This window comes from Terrapene carolina, unplaced genomic scaffold (assembly GCF_002925995.2).
Source record: "Terrapene carolina triunguis isolate 2854851 unplaced genomic scaffold, T_m_triunguis-2.0 Scaffold629, whole genome shotgun sequence".
In the NCBI taxonomy this organism is placed as follows: domain Eukaryota; kingdom Metazoa; phylum Chordata; order Testudines; family Emydidae; genus Terrapene; species Terrapene triunguis.
This window is the reverse complement of record NW_020664980.1, coordinates 16,198,576-16,216,860: the sequence shown is the minus strand read 5'-3', so window position 1 is coordinate 16,216,860 and position 18,285 is coordinate 16,198,576. Positions and strand designations below refer to the sequence as shown.

At 41.2% G+C, this 18,285-nt stretch overlaps 2 protein-coding genes across 3 annotated transcripts in view; one reads left to right on the top strand and one right to left on the bottom strand.

Annotated features, from left to right (window-relative positions):
- Positions 1 to 3,246: 3,246 nt before the first annotated feature.
- MRPL22 (mitochondrial ribosomal protein L22) lies at positions 3,247 to 15,872 on the bottom strand. The gene is made up of 7 exons (XM_026659496.1): positions 15,813 to 15,872; positions 15,683 to 15,728; positions 13,177 to 13,312; positions 10,109 to 10,174; positions 9,557 to 9,634; positions 7,670 to 7,739; positions 3,247 to 3,521 (listed from the first exon to the last, which is right to left on the bottom strand). Exons 1-7 carry the CDS (start codon positions 15,838 to 15,840, stop codon positions 3,310 to 3,312), a joined length of 636 nt encoding a protein of 211 aa, XP_026515281.1. The 5' UTR covers positions 15,841 to 15,872; the 3' UTR covers positions 3,247 to 3,309.
- Positions 15,873 to 15,995: 123 nt separating this feature from the next.
- GEMIN5 (gem nuclear organelle associated protein 5) overlaps positions 15,996 to 18,285 on the top strand; it is a 33,738-nt gene continuing 31,448 nt past the window's right edge. For both annotated transcript variants that reach the window (XM_026659477.1, XM_026659476.1), the window contains exons 1-2: positions 15,996 to 16,177; positions 17,043 to 17,197. In XM_026659477.1, coding sequence (XP_026515262.1) covers positions 16,033 to 16,177; positions 17,043 to 17,197 — 300 coding nt within the window. In that variant the 5' untranslated portion in view covers positions 15,996 to 16,032. The remainder of the gene's footprint in view (positions 16,178 to 17,042; positions 17,198 to 18,285) is intronic.

Below are 18,285 nucleotides of genomic sequence, written 5' to 3'. Positions count from 1 at the left end.
ATGGTCTCCCCTCCCCAGACAAAAGTGACCCCAAACAGATTAAGTCATCTGGGTGTGATAACTTACCTTATAAGAGATTCAATGTGATGCAGCAGGAGTTTTAAAAAATAGTTTCATCATGTCACCTGGATTGGTTAACTGCAGCTGCTGCTAGTAGCATGTAGCTACTTTGAGGAAGGACTTCTCCAATGTGCATCAGAGACTTGCAGAGGAGGATGCCTTGTGTTTTATTAGGGTTGCACCACTCAGGAAAAACTAAAATGGAATCACATTGGTGATACTGTGAGAGGATGCACCTGGCCCTTTGAGGCCCCATACTGGAGGCCCTGTGGTCCTTCTACACCCCACCCCAGAAAGGAGCAGCAGAGTTGGGTCCTCCAGGCATGGAACCAGCCAATCAGAGACCAGCAGGCTCAGCTAAAAGGAGCTGCAGGGCATGAATAGATCAGTTCCTGGCTGGGACCAGAGCATGGAAGAGGGTTTGTTGCTGCTCGCAGGAGCACAAGAGAACCAGAAGATGGGTTCTAGTGATACTTGCATTCAGGGAGGAAGAGGATTTGAGAACTTCAGCCCTGAAGTCAGGGTGAAGAGTAAGGGGTTACATGGGGAAATGCCCAAGGAATAGCAACAGCAAACTGAAGGAAGTAGTACATGGCTGTTGTGTTCAGAGTCCCTGAGCTGGGACCCAGAGTAGCGATGGGCCCACGTCTCCCATCTGCTGTCCTACTAGCAAAGTGGCCTAAGCCCTGAGAAGAGGATATGGCTCTGTTGGGAAGCCTAGGTGAAGGGTCAGACAGAGCATTGGACTTTTTTCTACCCAGGAAGGGGTTTGTCTATTTTTGATTGAGTGGCTCAACTACTGAAGAGCCATCAAGTGAGGTTGACAGCTTACCAGGTTGGGGGTGGGGAGGAAAGGCCTGCAGTACCACACCCAACCACTAGGAGGCACTCACTAGGCGAGTGACCCCCGCATCACAGATACGCTGCTCCTATTGCATGAATTCAAGACAGCGTTAGCCAGTGGACAAATAAGCGCTCATTGATGGTACTGATTTGGGAATACATTTCCTATTTCTTCAGAACGGCTAGCACCACGTATTGCTTCAGTTTTAGCATCCAAGACAGATGCTATGTACCACACCTCATGGCAGAAGGATGCTATGCTTTACTCGAGATATTCAAGATTATAAAAACCTATCCAGGAGTTGTATAAAAGGTGCAGTTTGTTTGTATCCTCATAGCAATATTTATCTTCCAATTGTTATTGAAACTTAAGCCAGGCAGGGGAAGAATCTAGTGTGATGGGTGCAGTATAAGAACTGAAAATGAATCTCTTCCATTCCACTCACAATGGGTAGCTTCCAGAGGTGGAAGGAAGGTCTGGAATCCAGACATTAGCAGATGACATGCTACAGATCATTCTCCCCATCCCTGACTCGTGTTAAGGTATTGAACCTTAAGCTCCATAGAAACTCACGCTGTATTTGGTCTATCATGTTCAAAGCATCAGGTAGTGAGGAGAAACTTCTATTGCCTAGTAGGGAGAAGGTATCCATCTATAAAGCAGATCTTGAAGTTTTCTCTCAAAGATAGAAGTGAGACACAACAGCAGCAAGGTGGAGTTTTATAACAGAACCACCCTATGGATTATAGAATATAATAAACCATTCCCCATTAAAGTCAGAGCATTTCATTTGCCTCAATATCACAAAAAACTCTCAAAGGCACTATTTGGTCTCAAGCATGGTATAGAAAAACTAGTTTCCTCCTAGTGACCAACAAAGCACAAAAAACTTTGTTCCATATTGTACTCTTGCTACCAATACAAAGCTTCCAATGTGATCAGCTGGAATTCTGTGCATGTAACAGTTAATACCATCATGATGGCCAAAGAATGAGCTTTAACATATTACAAGTTTTCAGTGTCATCCTACCACTCACAAACTAGACAGTGCCACCTACTGACTCAATTTAAAGCTCCCAAGCTGAAATTTGACTTAATTTTTTACTCAGTGGCAGCTGATCTGAAACAGGCTCTAAAAATCATATCCCTTCTTTCTATAATGTGTATGAGGCACTGATATCCAGGGCACTAATGAAACTGCAGTTCCCTGCCAGAGAACTCCTGGATTAAGTACCTCAACATTCCCCCTCCTCTGATCTCTTTTGGAGACTTAGGGTACGTCTATACTACCCGCCGGATCGGCAGGTAGTGTTCGATGTATCAGGGATCGATTTATCGCGTCTCGTCTAGACACGATAAATCGATCCTTGAATCGACACCCATACTCCATCTCAGCAGGAGGAGTAAGCAGAGTCGACGGGGGAGCCGCGGCTGTCGACTCGCCGCCACAAGGACGGCCAGGTAAGTCAAACTAAGATACTTTGACTTCAGCTACGCTATTCACGTAGCTGAAGTTGTGTATCTTAGTTCGAACCCCCCCGCTAGTGTAGCCCAGGCCTTAATGAGAGAGGTCATTATGTACAGGGCCATAAGCATCCACTGCAACTGAAGGGACAACAATCCCATCAATGATCTTAAAGATGTGCTTTAGGAAATGTCAAAGATGCTTCAGAGTAAGGGACACCCAACAATCCACAAAGTCAGCCTAGCACTTAAGGTGCATAGTTGAGACAATCTTCTACAGAGCTTTCCTGTGTGTCAGAAGCTGCTAAGATAAACCAGCACTAAATAAAGAGGTTAATATTAAAAGTAAATAAAATGGAAGATCTGAGACTGAAATTATGAGCTCATCAGATTCTGTCTCTACACTTTAAGTCACATTGTTGTACCTATGCCAGCTAAAGACTATGTACATTTTACTAATTAAGGACCTGAGCCCACAACCAGATCTGCACCAGCAATTCCTTGCACCCCAGCAGATGTACTTACAGCATGAGAGCCAAAAACAGCTACTATACAAGGCACTAGTGGAGAAGTTAGAAAATTCAGTTGTCCTTAAATTAATTCTTCCATTTTCAGCATAATTCAGAGAACAGAATTGGCAATTTGAAGGCTGAGAAAAATTGGTAAGACAGATACCAAAAACAAGTTTAAAGAAAGTATCATTGTGTGACTGCAAACTTCTCAGGAGAAGGGATGCTCACTGCCTTTCTAAGTGTTACACACATCTCTGGTGCTATAATCAAATAGTAAAAATAAGCTTGTGATCCTCCATCATGCAATGGATCTTGCATAAGCCAACAGCAAACTGAGAATCAATCAAACAATGCAAACTGTCTTACAATCTTATTTTTATTTACACATTTTTAAACTATGAAGAAAATATATACTGCTGGATTAGTGTCTCATAGCGTATGAATAATGGTTCTGTTTCGGAGCTGCTGCACATATTCCTTAGCTTGGTCAAATCCAGTCTGTGGTGCTTCCGGAGGGGGAGGTGGGCCTTCTACCAGCTTCACAAAGTAATGGCATCTGACTTTCTCCATGATGCCAAACATGCCTCGGCCATGGTAGCGAATCCGTTTCAGATAGTGGCCTTTTCCAGAAAAGGAGTCAGCTAGAAGAAGAGGGGAAAAAAGGGGAGAGTCTCAGAGTGTGAGCGAGCTACTGGAACCTTTAACTGGACATTGGTAGGGTATTTTTTATAAGCACCCTCAAATTCCTTTCCCTCCAGACATCTGTTTCCATTTTATTGCATGCATAATGAATTGTTCTATAGTAGCTCATGACTGAGAGAATTCTTTAAGACCACTGTAACGTTGATTATAAAAAGCATGCACATGTAATTTATTCACTTTTCACAAAGTGAATGAAAACACCAAAAAAAGAGAAGCTAATTTTGGGGCCTACGAGGTTTTACAGTGTCCCTTTAATGACTGCTCCAACTTCTTATCAATAACTATTAACATAAGATAACAGATTCCTGTCTCCTCCATTCTTAGTGCAGACTTAACAGACTCCATTTTGTTGAATCTCCTCCGCCCACAGCGCTCACTGTATTTACCAGATATTTTCATTATTTGAACACCCAACCATGCACTCATAGAATTGTAGGACTGGAAGGGACCTCAAGAGGTCATCTAGTCCAGTCCCCTGCACTCATGGCAGGACTAAGTATTATCTAGACCATCCCTGACAAGTGTTTGTCTAACCTGCTCCTAAAGTCTTCAATGACAGATTCCACAACCTCCCTCGTCAATTTATTCCAGAGCTTAACCACCCTGACAGCTAGAAAGTTTTTCCTAATGTCTGACCTAAACCTCCCTTGCTGCAATTTAAGTCCATTGCTGCTTGACCTATCCTCAGAAATTAAAGAGAAAAAAATTTCTCCCTCATAGGTCACGTTAGCTAGACCTTTAATCATTTTTGTTACTCTTCTCTGGACTTTCGCCAATTTGTCCACATCTTTCCTGAAATGTGGCGCCCAGAACTGGACGCAATACTCCAGTTGAGGCCTAATCAGTGCCGAGTAGAGCAGAAGAATTACTTCTTGTGTCTTGCTTACAATACTCCTACTAATACATCCCAGAATGATCTTTACTATTTTTACAAGTGTTAACTCATATTTAGCTTGTGATCCACTATGACCCCCAGATCTTTCTACAATATTCCTTCCTAGGCAGTCATTTCCCATTTTGTGTGCACCACTGATTGTTCCTAAGTGGAGTTCTTTGCTTTTGTCCTTATTGAATTTCATCCTATTTATTTCAGACCATTTCTCCAGTTTGTCCAGATTCTTTTGAATTTTAATCCTATCCTCCAAAGCACTTGCAACCCCTCCCAGCTTGGTATTATCCACAAACTGAGTGTACTCTCTCTGCCATTATCTAAATCATTGACCCTTCTTGACCTTGGTGACCTGGGTGGGACTCTTTGGAGCCTATCTGCTGTGCAACGAAGGTCACTTTAAGGTAACACGAGGAAGAGCCGATGACATTCCCTCTATAGCACCTTCAGTACAAGGACTAAGAGTTGCTTAGAAAAGAGATCTTGGATAGCTGTGCAATACACTAACCACAAAGCAATAAGGCCTGTCATTAGAAAGTAACTTATTCAGTTATGAGACCTGAAAATGTCCTCAAGGGCTACAACAGAAGGTGTACACAGCTCTGTCGGCTACAGATTGCTGGGCTTCTAATGTGTCATTTGTAGGATTCTGAGAACTTTGTCATTTGGCCCAACACAATGCTTTTTACTATGGCTGTCAGGCAATTGAAAAAAGTAATCGCGGTTAACCGCATTGTTAAACAATAGAACACCACTTATTTAAATATTTTTGGATATTTTCTACATTTTCAAATATATTGATTTCAATTACAACAAATAAAAGCGTACAGTGCTCACTTTATATTTATTACAAATATTTGCATTGTAAAAAACAAAATAAATAGTATTTTTCAATTCCCCCATTGCACTACAGTACTTGTAATGCGGGAATTGAAAAATACTATTTTTTGTTTTATCATTTTATAGTGCAAATATTTGTAATAAATATAAAGTGAGCACTGTACACTGTGTATTCTGTGTTGTAACTGAAATCGATATACTTGAAATGTAGAAAAACGAAATTTATTAAATATTTTTGGATGTTTTTCTAGTACTCCAACAAGCATTTCCGTTAAATGTTTCCTTTACAACTTTAATATTACAAGACACCTCCCCCAGAAAGGAGTAACTCACCAATCAGCTCAGTCACTTTCTCCCAACTGTCCACTTTGTAGGTCATGAATATTATGGAGTGACATGCTAGGGAGGTGGTGGAATCTCCATCTTTAGAGGTTTTTAAGGCCCGGCTTGACAAGCCCTGGCTGGGATGATTTAGTTGGGGTTGGTCTTGCCCTGAGCAGGGGGTTGGACTAGATGACCTCCTGAGGTCTCTTCTAACTCTAATCTTCTCTGATTCTCTTTTTCATCATTCTAAGTTCAAAAGCTAAATGAACTTTCCATGGCACTTATGCCATGGGAGGTAATGGCAGAAATTTGATAGGGGACAAATGAGAAGACTGCATGTAAGGCTGTATCTAAAAGCACTTCATTTAGAATCTTTTTTACCTTAATGAGAGATTGACAGAAGTTCAGCTACTCAAAAGTAAGAGAGAACTGTTGGCTAGTATTCCATATCTAAATGTAAGTTACACACTATTGGAAGGGATAGATCCTTGAAAATGTGATGCTACAGCAGTCATATACAGAAAAAAAAAACCCACACATTACCCTACCATTGATAAGTCTTGTAGGTCAGTGTCCTATTAGAGATGTTATTACAACTCCACAGTTGGGGTGTTCAGATTTGCACTTAAAGTGGGATATACATCTTGTTATTTCACACTACTAAATTCAGTCACCATATTTAATTCAATAACTCTTCAGAGAACAACTGAATTTTTCTGTTTTTTTTTTCTTTGGGTGGTGGTGGTGGGGGGGGGGGGTTGTGTGCAGAATGTCCAGGGAGAGAAGGGCACCAGCAGATTAGACAGCACATGCAAAGGAGAAGGAAACCAAGCAGAAAAGGACTGAGGAAGAGAAGGGACCGGATCAGAGGCAGAGATGGCACAGAGAGTTGGACAGAATGTGATAAACATTTTTTAATAAAAAAAGTTGTCTTTAGGGCAAAAAACAAAGAGTAGATAAATATTTCCCTAGTATTTTCCCATGTAAGACTTTGCTGTAGTTGCCCCAGGCCTGTTAGGTGATTGTGCATGGAAAAGGAGGTGTTCCACAAGTAGTCTTAAGATGTGGTCCACACCATAAAAATGTACCTGTTCTTGAATAAGATGCTTCTAAGGCAAGTTAAAATTAGTTTGTTTGATGGATTACAGACATAGGTGTTAGCATTAATACTGAAGGTGAATGAGAACTTGATCTCTCCTCATCCACAATTATCAAAGCTACCTGATAGCACTGAAACAGTACCAGTAAGCAAGACTGAGTTCTTTTCTTATTTGCCACCACTTAATACTTTCTAAAGTCAAGCATCTTCCTCCAAATAAGACTGTCCATTTGTATACAGCTAGTAGAGATTCTATCTGGGGTTTTGATGGATGTATGTCTCTCTTACTAAAAACGGTGTCAAATTCTATGGAAAGTGCTGGTAATCGCAAGTATTAATTAAAGGCTTGATTGCTTAATTCTTAGCTGCTCTGGAAGAGAGTACTGAGGTTCTCTGGTTATTAATATTAGCATTTTGCTAAAGAATAAAATTTGTAGCTGTGATGGTGTCAGCCCCATGCTGGACTGCAAGGTCTCAATAGAGCCCTAGGGATGCTGCAGAAGAAGCAGCCAATGGGAGAGGGGTTGTGAGGAGCAGCCAATCAGGGCCCAGCAGGCCCATATAAAAAGCCTCAGGGCAGAGCATGGTCAGTAGCTGCCTGGAGCTTGAGGCGGGAGGACTGCATCTGGAGTAGGCCGCAACCCTGTAGCACAGTGGTCCCCAAATGTTTTCAATCACACCCCCTCCTTACCCAGTCCGCACCCCCTGGGAGCTGGGCAGGGTGGTGAGTGGGGCAGGACAGGGGGGAGAAGAGTTGAGTGGGGCAGGATGGGGGAGGAGGAGCTGTGCTCAGGACAGGAGTGGGGAGCCGCCGGTACCTCTCTTGCCAGAGCAGTCACAGAATGCTCCTCCAGGCTCCAGCAGCAGCTGCTCTGCCCGCCCCCTGGTGGCAGAAGCAATTTAAAAAAAATTTAAGAAATAAGAAAAAGTTTTACCTATGTGTAAATTTGATTTGAATTCTACGTTGTGATTTCTCACTGCCATTTCTTGAGCTTCCAGAAGAACCTATAGCGAAAGAAAATAAATGTTAAACATGAATTACAGCAATGCAATTTCTCATCTCCGTAAAGATACCTGTAATTGTTTCCATTTTTAAATTAGTAGTAGAAATGGATTCTAAAAGGATGAGACTAAACAAGCAGGGAGACCTATTTCTCTCTTTCAGAGCTTTGAAAATGGCAGGGATGGTCTATGGTGTAGCTGTGATATAGGTGCAGATGTAGGGCTAAACTCACCACTGGTGGAAGTGGTCACCTCCATTAGCATCAGTGGAGTGCCGCATGCTTATGCCAGTTATGAATTTGACCTGTACTGTAGAAGGGGGTTCTTTTTCTACATATTTGGATGCCGATTCAGTTTTGACAAATTAAACACAGACGTATTTTAGCTAAAGGGGAAAGGTCAGTAAGAAATTGAGATATAAAGTTTGGAATTTAATTTAAACATTAAATATTGCTTCATGGGATACTTTCTCACTGTCCATTCTAATGCTGTTACTAGTAGGATGATCATACATTAGCAACAACCCTCTCTGTAGCATGATGTAACATATGGGGCCCACAAAAGCATTTAAGAGTTCTTAGTGATTTAAGGCCAGATTTTTTTTAAAAGGTACTTAAGCATTGCACCACTCAGCGTTGCAAAGCCTAACTGATTTAGGAGCCCAGATCTCATTTTCAAAAGGGGCTGCAATGTTTAAATGTTTAAAAATCTGCGCTTAAGAGATTCACAAAAACTTTAAATTGTTACTTCTAGGGAAAGTGCACAATATTGTAAATATTTGAGGGATGTTAAATTTGGGGCACAAACTGATGGTGACCAACTTTTATGCTAAATGGAGATAAGGATTTGAAGATATTTTTTTCAGCAAGTGCCAGCTTTAAATCCTTTTTTGTTTACACCCCTTCACACAACACAAGAACCAGGGGTCACCTAATTAAATGAATAGGCAGCAGATTTAAAACAAACAAATTAAGTACTTCTTCACACAACGCACAGTCAACCTGTGGAACCCATTGCCAGGGGATGTTGTGAAGGCCAAAGCTACAACTGGGTTCAAAAAAGAATTTGATAAGTTCATGGAAGATTGATCATCTTGGCTAAGAGCCATTGATAGACTTGAGATGCAAACTGATGATCTGGGTGTCCTAAGCCTTTAACTGCCAGAAGGAGTGGATGACAGACAAGGTTGGATCACTTGAAAATTGCCCTGTTCTGTTCATTCCCTCTAAACACCTGGCACTGGCCACTGCCTGAAGACACGATACTGGACTAGACAGACCATTGATCTGACCCAATATGGCTGTTCTTATAGTCATCTTCATGAAGTGTCACACTCTAGACTAGAAATGCAATTTCTGAGATTAACCACTGCAGTTCACTATTTCAAGGTGAAAAGGGACATGCTTTACTTCAGTATTTTTGTACTGAAAACTGATGCCTCCTCTAGTGAGCAAGGGGGTCACCTGTTTAAGAGGCCTATGACGTTTGCAACATAAAGACAAAAATAGAGACTCAGCTGTTCTCCCTTCTTGTACCCTACAATTTATAAATTCAAATCATGTTTTAAGCTATAAACCCAGAGACATGAGTTTAAATGTTTTTGAAGGCTGATCATTATGAACAGAGAACACTCATATGCACTTTATTACCACTAGTTACTAAAATATTTAATGATCTCTGCATACATGCCTGGACAAATGACTGTAACCAATAACATTTGATCAAATATTCCAGGTGGGCTTAATGGAAAGTCTCTGGAAACTCTGATATAGGTAGGAGTTTGAAAAAGTCTGTTTGGACTAAAGAATTGCACAATATACCTCTTTGATCACCTTTGCTCCCTTCTTGTCATTGAATTCCAGTTGAGCAAGAGCCTGATCAATTGACATTCCTTTTATCTGGAATTAGAAAACGTTAACAGAAAAATTAAACCCTTCTGAACAAAAGAAGGGAAAAAAATGTTATTTAAGATTGCAGTGCCAGGAAGAATGCTGATATTGTAATTAAATTTCAAAGATTTTAGCCCTCCATTCCCATCCACCACACAATAAAGTCTTTAGTGCAGAAGCCAATTGCCATACAATTTTTCATAAGGGAAGAATGGCCCTTGACCAAAATTCCTACCACCATCCGCTGCTGAACAGCGGTTAGTTGGCTCTACAGAAATGCAAAATATTAGTCATCTGCACTCGATGGGCAACCTTATACAAAACCATGAGAAGAGTTTTCCAGAGATTTTACAATGCAAAAGCTGAACAAACTGGCTGAATCAGGATTCTGCTTATCTAAAGCAGTAAGTTAGAAATATAGGAATTTAAAAAATTTACACTTTCCTGCCAAGTACATTGCATAAAGTTAAAATTTTCTCTTACCAGTTTTGCCAAATACCACATCTTATCCTTACTGTATTTTATGTCCCTTCGACAGTGGAATATTTCCTAGGGAAAAGAGATTTTTTTTTAAAGTTATAATACTGGTGATTTGGCTGTGAAAGCGAGAAGATGGAATGTTCATAATGTCTCGGGAACAAAAAATAATCTTACAAGATCAAGGCAAGCTCACCACTTCTGCTACTACACTACACGAACTCCAGGTCAAACATGTCATACATGTCTGGTCAAAGCATGTTATTAAACGCTTCTACACACTGGTGCTATAATGAACTTAATTAACCCTTCAGAAGCAGGATGGTTTCTCAATCAGTGATTGATAAGAAAAGCTGTCTCCAAAGAGCCACTTGAGCACCACTGCTGCACCAGCAAGGGCTAGAAACAGCAAGTAGAATTTAACACATCAGTGCAAAATTTTAAAGACACATTCTTTAATTGTCAGAGGGGTAGCCGTGTTAGTCTGAATATGTAAAAACCAAGAGAGGGTCCTGTGGCACCTTAAAGACTAACAGAAGTATTGGAGCATAAGCTTTCGTGGGTGAATGCCCAGAACGCTTGCGTCTGATGAAGTGGGCATTCACCCACGAAAGCTTATGCTCCAATACTTCTGTTAGTCTTTAAGGTGCCACAGGACCCTCTATTCTTTAATTAAAGTTTCATTCATTTCATTACTCACTGCACATATCCTTAAGGCTTAAGATCAAAGGCTCATGTCCCACACAAAATAAAGTGTATTTTTTTAAAAAGTACATCTACTATTCTTTTGAGATGCAACTGCTTTTCATTTAAGCTTTGCTGAGCAACAACCCGAACACTTGACACTAAATTCATTACTTTTAGGTGAAGAAGAGTTATAAAAAATGCAGGACTACAATTTTTAGTTCCAAGAGGAATACTTGGAAGAATTTTAAAATGAACTTTCCAAAATTTCCTATACATCTCAGTGCAGGCTGCTAATTTTGAGATCTTAAAGGTAGCATTACTCCTTCCTCCAGTACCCAGCCTTTCAATATTTAGTTTATCTAGTTCCACATAAAACACAAGCCGACAGAAAAATCTCTAGCGGTAGCATATCTAACTACATTTCCAGCAGGATGGATTTGATTAAAGTCAAATTGTTTTAAATCATGATTTAAATCAAGTCTTCCTGACTAGTGATTTAAATCATGGATTTCTACATAAAAGTGCATTCTTGTTGGTGGTTATAACCTTAATACATATTCTTCATAGCTCAGAGATAGATGTAGGTTTCATTTTTAAAAGGTACACACTATACATTTTTAAAGTGATTTATTTTGAAAACTTTTCAGATTCTTTTTACAGCTATATCAGAAAATGAATGATTGTTTGCTTATTTCATTTACCAAAGGTAACTGAAGCAGATATTTATGAAGTCATTGGGAGGTGAACTATCTCCAATTCAACAGGTTAATCATTAATATTTGGAGGATTTTCTTGCCATGCTCTATTAGGAGGAGAACATCACCAGACAGACGTTCAAATTGTTTTATTTCACTAAAACAACAACGTTATGTATTCTGGATTTTTTTCTTCAACAGAAAACATAATATTTTAACAAAACAAGCATATGAATTTTTGAATTCAGTTAAACATTCAAGTTTTTTTAAATCAGGTTTGTTTTTGTTAAAATTGTTTTTAACTAAAATAGTTAAATGAAATATTTAAAAAAAAATTAAAATTTAACTCAGTCATCTTCACCTTCAAATTCCTGTTTGTTCATAATCTGGAAAAGAAAAACAAGCTTTCCTGCTTTTTCAGGTCCCAAACGATTTCTTAATTTGGAATGAATTAGAATATTTTCTTCCTTTTGGACTTTCTACACCGGCAGAAGAAGCTACTGCCGTTAAAAGTGAGATTATCACTTCAACAGTCTCTGAATCCAAGTGCTTAAGTGACTTCCACCAGTTCACTGGTGTAACTTTCTTTAAAACATCATCAGCAAACATATATTTCTTGAATATATATTATGTATGTATTTACTTATTTAAAAACAATTTTGCTGTTAACAAGCACATCTCTGGAGACACAAATCGACAGTCTGAGAACTGCAAAACTAAGCATCTCTGATAGTATCTTCTAGACTGAGCACTGAGTTCCATTGGGTAGATAGAAAGATTAACCTAAATAACCTATACAGAAACCCCTGGAACCCCATAAGATTGGGCCCCTAATCCATGAACTATTGGAACTCATTTACAAAACTTTTCTTAAACATTACATGAATATATTGTCTCATACTATAGAATTAGAATTTATAATCCCTATTCCATGATGAGATCTCTCTGAGCTATAATGTATCTATCTTTAGATGTTTTTTTCCCCTCAAAGCATTTTATCAAAAAATCCAATTTAAATAAAAAATTTCCAATTTTTTTTTTTTTTAAATCATTGATTTTTATCCACCCTGATTTCCAGCTCTTAAGTGGCCAAAAGAAGCAAGGTAAGAATGTAATCACAATTAATTTCAAATCTTGAAAAATAAGCCTATTACATGAACTCAACTACATAAAACATTATTCTATTTTTCTACCAAGTGAATTTGACTCAGCATGCACATAATTAAACTATCTTTTCCCACACTATCTTAACCAGGCAGCAGAGGAAGGATATATTAAGGAAATAATTAGAGAAAGGATTCACATGTTGCTTTCCTCAGTCAGTTCAAGACTCAGCATTTAATTAGTTTGGCAGAGTGACCAACAATATAAAGCTTATTTAATTTGTAGCTTTGTATTATGCAAAACACATACATTAGTTGGGCAAACTAAACAATAACTGAGGTCCAAGCTGAGACTTGAAGATTCAGTAGCTCTTTCCCATCTCTAAATTCTAAGATTAAATGAACCTCCTTTGCTCATACAGTTACGAATAAGAGATGCCAAAAACACCCAAATCTTGGACTGCGTCTGCTAACTAGTTATCATATGTGATTGCCTTGTGGAATTAGCCAGAGATAGGCAGCAGTCTGCTTGGAAGCAACTATTTGCTACATATAAGTAGGTAGAGAGATTTCACAGGTGACTTCTTACTGCTGGTCTTCGAGGCTCTCCCGGCAGCTGCGGAGGGTAAACTATTCTGTTCTTCTTCTCCCATCTCCCAACATTCTGCTGATACGTTCTTGTTTGGATATTTGACAGAAGAGAAATACTGCAAGATGCTAGTAACCTGCAAGAAACGATATTTTAATCGTTTTGCTGCTGGACCTGTGCAGTGTGATCCTATCCAGATAACTGAAACTGACTGTAAGCTAAGTCACTGAAACATCAGAATGTACCAGATGAGTTTAAACAGCAAAGAAAAATGTTAGTTTGGTAAACTTACATGCATATTTAACATGGGCAACTGGCAAAAGGAAGTTATAAGAGAGATGCCTTTATGTCAAGGGCATTTCTCCTGTGCATATGAGAAATTTGGGACTCATTGAGATGAGCAGAGAACCTTCCTCTACAGCTATTCCAAACTTAAGTGCCCATCAATGCTGCCAAAGTAATTCAGTCCTGGTCAATAACACAGCCAGCACACCTCATTCCAGATTTAAAGACTTAATCCATTCATTTGTCCCTGTATATAAAAATGAACTCATCTGAAAGAATCCTATCATCTGGCAAGGAGACACTAACTTCTGCCCTTAATTAATTCTTGCCCACTTATTGGCTTTTTAGCTATTGACCTTATAGCAGTAATAATTTTTTACCCTTTTCAACAGCTGACTACTGATTTAGAACCAAAAGTTGTAAAGTAACATATAATAGCAATAAGTGTGCTTCCTACTGAATTTTAAATGAAAGCTACTATTCTAAAATTACTTTCAAAACACAGTGAAGCCAAATTTTATCAGATGGTTCACAAGGCAAAATGAGACTAACGTGTATTTTACGGAGAGAAATTTCTGTGGTTTATCAGTTATTTCCTAAACTAAGAACCAGACAGAAATATTCTTAAGTAAAAAGGTGTCCCCTGCTGGCCAAACAGAATATTTTACAGCCACCCCTGTTGAATATTGGGACTGAAATTGAGTCCGCAATATGGAAAACAGAAAATGAGAAGCTAATTGCAAGAATAAAAATGGAAGCAGACAAGATTATTATTATTTTTTTAGACTGCATGACTAGCTAATACGCTGTCTTAGGAGGTTTTAATCAACATGCTTATTCCTTAAGACAAACAGTATTTAAATCTCTGGATGATTTACTGTCATGTAGCACTTTAATCAGAATTACTTTTCAAGTCTATCCTAGAGTCTCAAGTGAAATTAATATAGGCTTCATCAGTATAGTAATACCTAAGCAGTTACATCTGAAGAAGAAATTTGTATGACTAAAGCAGAATAAGCACTCTCCACAGCATTTAGAAACAAGGTTCATAACCAGGAAAATAGTTTTGTACAGAGAGTCACTGAAAGCAAGACTGATGAGATAAGAAAATACAGCACCAAAAGCTCTTATCCAACTGCTTGGATCTAATATTTTGTTACACATTAGAAAGACATTTTGCCCAAGATATTTCATTTTCTTTTACTCTGACACTAGCCATTTCCAAAGCACTACTTCTACGTATTTTTGTGAGAAGAGAACCAAAAATTTTTAATTTGTATCACCACCCATGAGTCATGGTAACACTGAATAGTACAACACCGGAAAAGCATTTAAAACTTTTTATAAGCTAGTAAGACAGAATCTCAATTTTTTGGTATATATCAGATGAAATAAAGGTGCTCCTTCAGAAAAATAAATATTGTCTTCATAATCAGCAGGGGGATTAATACAATGTAAGATAAGCAAAGCGATCTTGTGCTACTCCTCAACTCAGAGTGATTCAAACCATTCTGGAGAGAAGGAGAAAGTGGATTATATTGCAAGCCAGGCAGAAAAGGGAGAAGTAAGAGAAGACACATGAATATACTGTAACAGAAATTGAGCTGTCATGTAATCTATATAATAATATTCCAAGATTGTCACTGTCTGTCTCTGAAACCTAGAACATCTGTTGAGTCAGTGTGACGTGATTGACAAGCCACAAGCATAGTTCAGAGCTCTTTTTGTTTAGAACATCAGTAGGTTGAATCATCACTGAGAATCGCAGTCTGTTACCATCCAATTTTTTAAACTTTTCAGCCATTTTCGTTTTTCTTTTATACACATGAATTTACAAATTTCATTATTGGGACAACACAGACTTTCCGCTACTAGTACCGTTATGAACACTGCAGGAATTGCTATGTATTAATTGACGAACACTGATGTGAAATAACAGTATGAACAGCACGTGACCAAATCAGTAAGGAAACATTCTATGTTGGGTTACAAGATTTTTCCATGTGAATGAATTGATCTAACATATTGGGGCTGAGGTCTGAGCCACAAGACAAGCCCCAACTGACTCCCCCACAACCAGCACCCGCCGCCCCCCCCCCAACCAGCACCCGCCCCCTCCCGAGGGGCCGCCCCCCCAAAAAACCCAGCACGCCCCCAGGGGCAGAGCCTCAGCCCGGGAGGTCCGACCCTGCCTGCAGGGAGCGGGGGGTGTCGGACTTACCTCTCCGGCCGGGCCCAGCTGAGAAGGTTCCGCGCCCAGGCGGCCCCTACAACAGCGAAGCGGGGCGTTAGTGAGGAAGTGGCGGACAAACGCCTCCCCCCATCCCCGTCTCACATCCCCTCAGACTCACCAGCTCCAGTCACCGCCTGCGCCGCCATCTTCCCCGGCTCGCTTTACAGCCGCTGCTCCCCGCGCATGCGCAGCGGCCCCAGGGACCCCCCGCCAGGCTGTCGTGTGCCGGGAGGTCAGGGGTCGTGTTGCGGCAGCGTGCGAGCGGCGCTTTGCGGCAGCGCCTGGTAACGGCTGCCCGGGGGCGGCTGAAGCGAGTGTGACTGCGGGCGGCAGGGCAGATGGCGGCGGAGCGGGTGCTGCCCGCCTCCCCTAACTGGTACTGCAGCCGCTGCTGCGACACCTGCGGGGCCGGCCGCCTCTTCGGCTTCGGGGCCAGGAACAGCGTCTGCCTGCTGGAGATCGGCGCCGCGCCCGCCTTCCACGGTAGGCTCTGCCCCTGGCGGGGCCCCGCCTCCCCCCCCCTCACCCGCCGCAGGGGGCCGCTCCCAGCCGCCCGGAGGGGGCCCGCGCTGGTTCGGGGGCCCCACCGCAGGACGCGCACGAATCTACCCCGGGTCTGAGACCGAGCGCTTTGGGCACCGCAGCCCGGGGCCGTGGGGCGCGGGGGAGCCCTGGTGCCGGTGAGCTCGAGTCATCTCCTTCATGGACCTACCTCCCCCCCCGGCCTTTCACTGGGGCTCTGGCACTCGCTTCGCCCCCGCCTCGCCCTGCTCTCCGGGGAGCCCGGGGCCGGGGCACGTGGGAAACGGGGCGGCTGTGCAGATGCACGCACCCTAAGGGCCTGTCTTTTTGTGGGCACACTTATTCCAGAGTAACTTGTTCCCGTTTAGCTTAGTCCAGGTTTATTCCAGAGCGAGAGTGTCCACACAGGGCGTTACTCAGCAAGGGCCCCACCTGGTGGGGTGCTAGGACTCCGGACGTCTATACTGCAATTAACTAGTCCCGCAGCCCGAGCCCCACAACTCTGAATCAGCTGGCGTGGGCCAGGGGTGGGTTTTTAAATCATGTAGGCATATCTGGAGTGTTTTAAAGCACTCACCCAGGCTTGAGAAACCTGCTCACATCTGAGCTCGCCAACAAATGTGGGACCGGTTGCGGTGTTCTCACAATCATGCTGCTTTAAACCGCTTTTGCAGCAGTAGTCAGGGGATGTTGCGATGAATGGTGTTTTGCCTTTTGTGACCATTAGAAGCTATATCGAAAATATCGGTGTCTGGATTTAGAAAAACATTTGTGTTTCTGCAGCTAGAATTTGTTTTGTGGATGTCTGTTGCTTTTGCAATCCTAGGGGAACTCGTAGGCCATACGGAAAGGGTTTCTGGTTTCACGTTTTGTCGCTATCCTGGTCAGAGCAACTTCTGTGCCAGCAGCTCTGACGATGGGACTGTGAAAATCTGGGATACGCAGACGCTGACTGTCGTGACTGAGCATATGCTGCATCAGGTATAGTAGTCTGTCACCCTGCCTGTGGAAAAACTCTAAAACAAGGTTCCAAAATCTTTTCTTTTCTTAGGCAAAGATAAAGTTGCATCAATTTCTCAGTGCCTGTCAGACAGCTGGAAACCAGAAGAGGTCCGAGGACCAATTTGCAAACTGAAACTGTAGAATAGAACTTTGAAAGCTGCATTTGTTTAGAAACTCATTTAAATCATTTGCCTTTCCTACTGGAAGCAGTAGAAGAGCTGTATGTTTTGGTATGTCTGTAATTGTACTTCAGTCTGTGAAATAACCTGAAACCAAAATCAAGAGGTGTCTCTAATTCTGATTTCTAGGTAGATTTTCAAAAAAATGTACGTACAGTAGTAAGATTCCAGGATTGTCACTTTGTGTGTCATGCCGAAGCCTAGAATGTCTGCTGAGTCAGTGTGAAGTAATGAAACAGCTACAAGCATGTTTGAAAGCACTTTTTGTTTAGAATGTCACCTAGTTTAATTATCACTGGGATTCGCAGTCTGTTATCCAGCATTTAAGTTCTTGGCCATTTTGATTTTACAAATTACGCCTGTGCAGTAAGGCATGTATCTATTCCATGCCAAGAATCCTAGGCCATTGGGATATCAGAGGTAACTCAGCCACCCTTACTCTACAGCTAATTTGCATAGAATCATAGAAGTGTCGGGTTGGGAGGGACCTTGAGAGGTCATCAGGTCTAGCTCCTTGCACTGAGGCAGGACTAAGTAAACCTAGACCATCGCTGTTAGAGGTTTGTCGGTCCTGGTCTTAAACTCTTACAGTGAGGGGGATTTCACAACTTCTCTAGGAAGCCTATTCCAGAACTTAACTACCCTTATAGTTTGAAAGTTTTTTCCCTCGCTGCAGATTAAGCCATTCCATTAACGTAAGACAAGAAGTACATGGAAAACAGTTGATCACCATCCTCTTTATAACAGTCCTTAACATATTTGAAGACTATCCGGTCCCCTCTCAGTCATCTTTTATCATGAATAAATATGCCTGGTTTTGGTTTCCTCCCCTACCTTTCCTCATAGGTCTTGTGTTTTAAACCTTTTATCATTTTTGTTGCTCTCCTC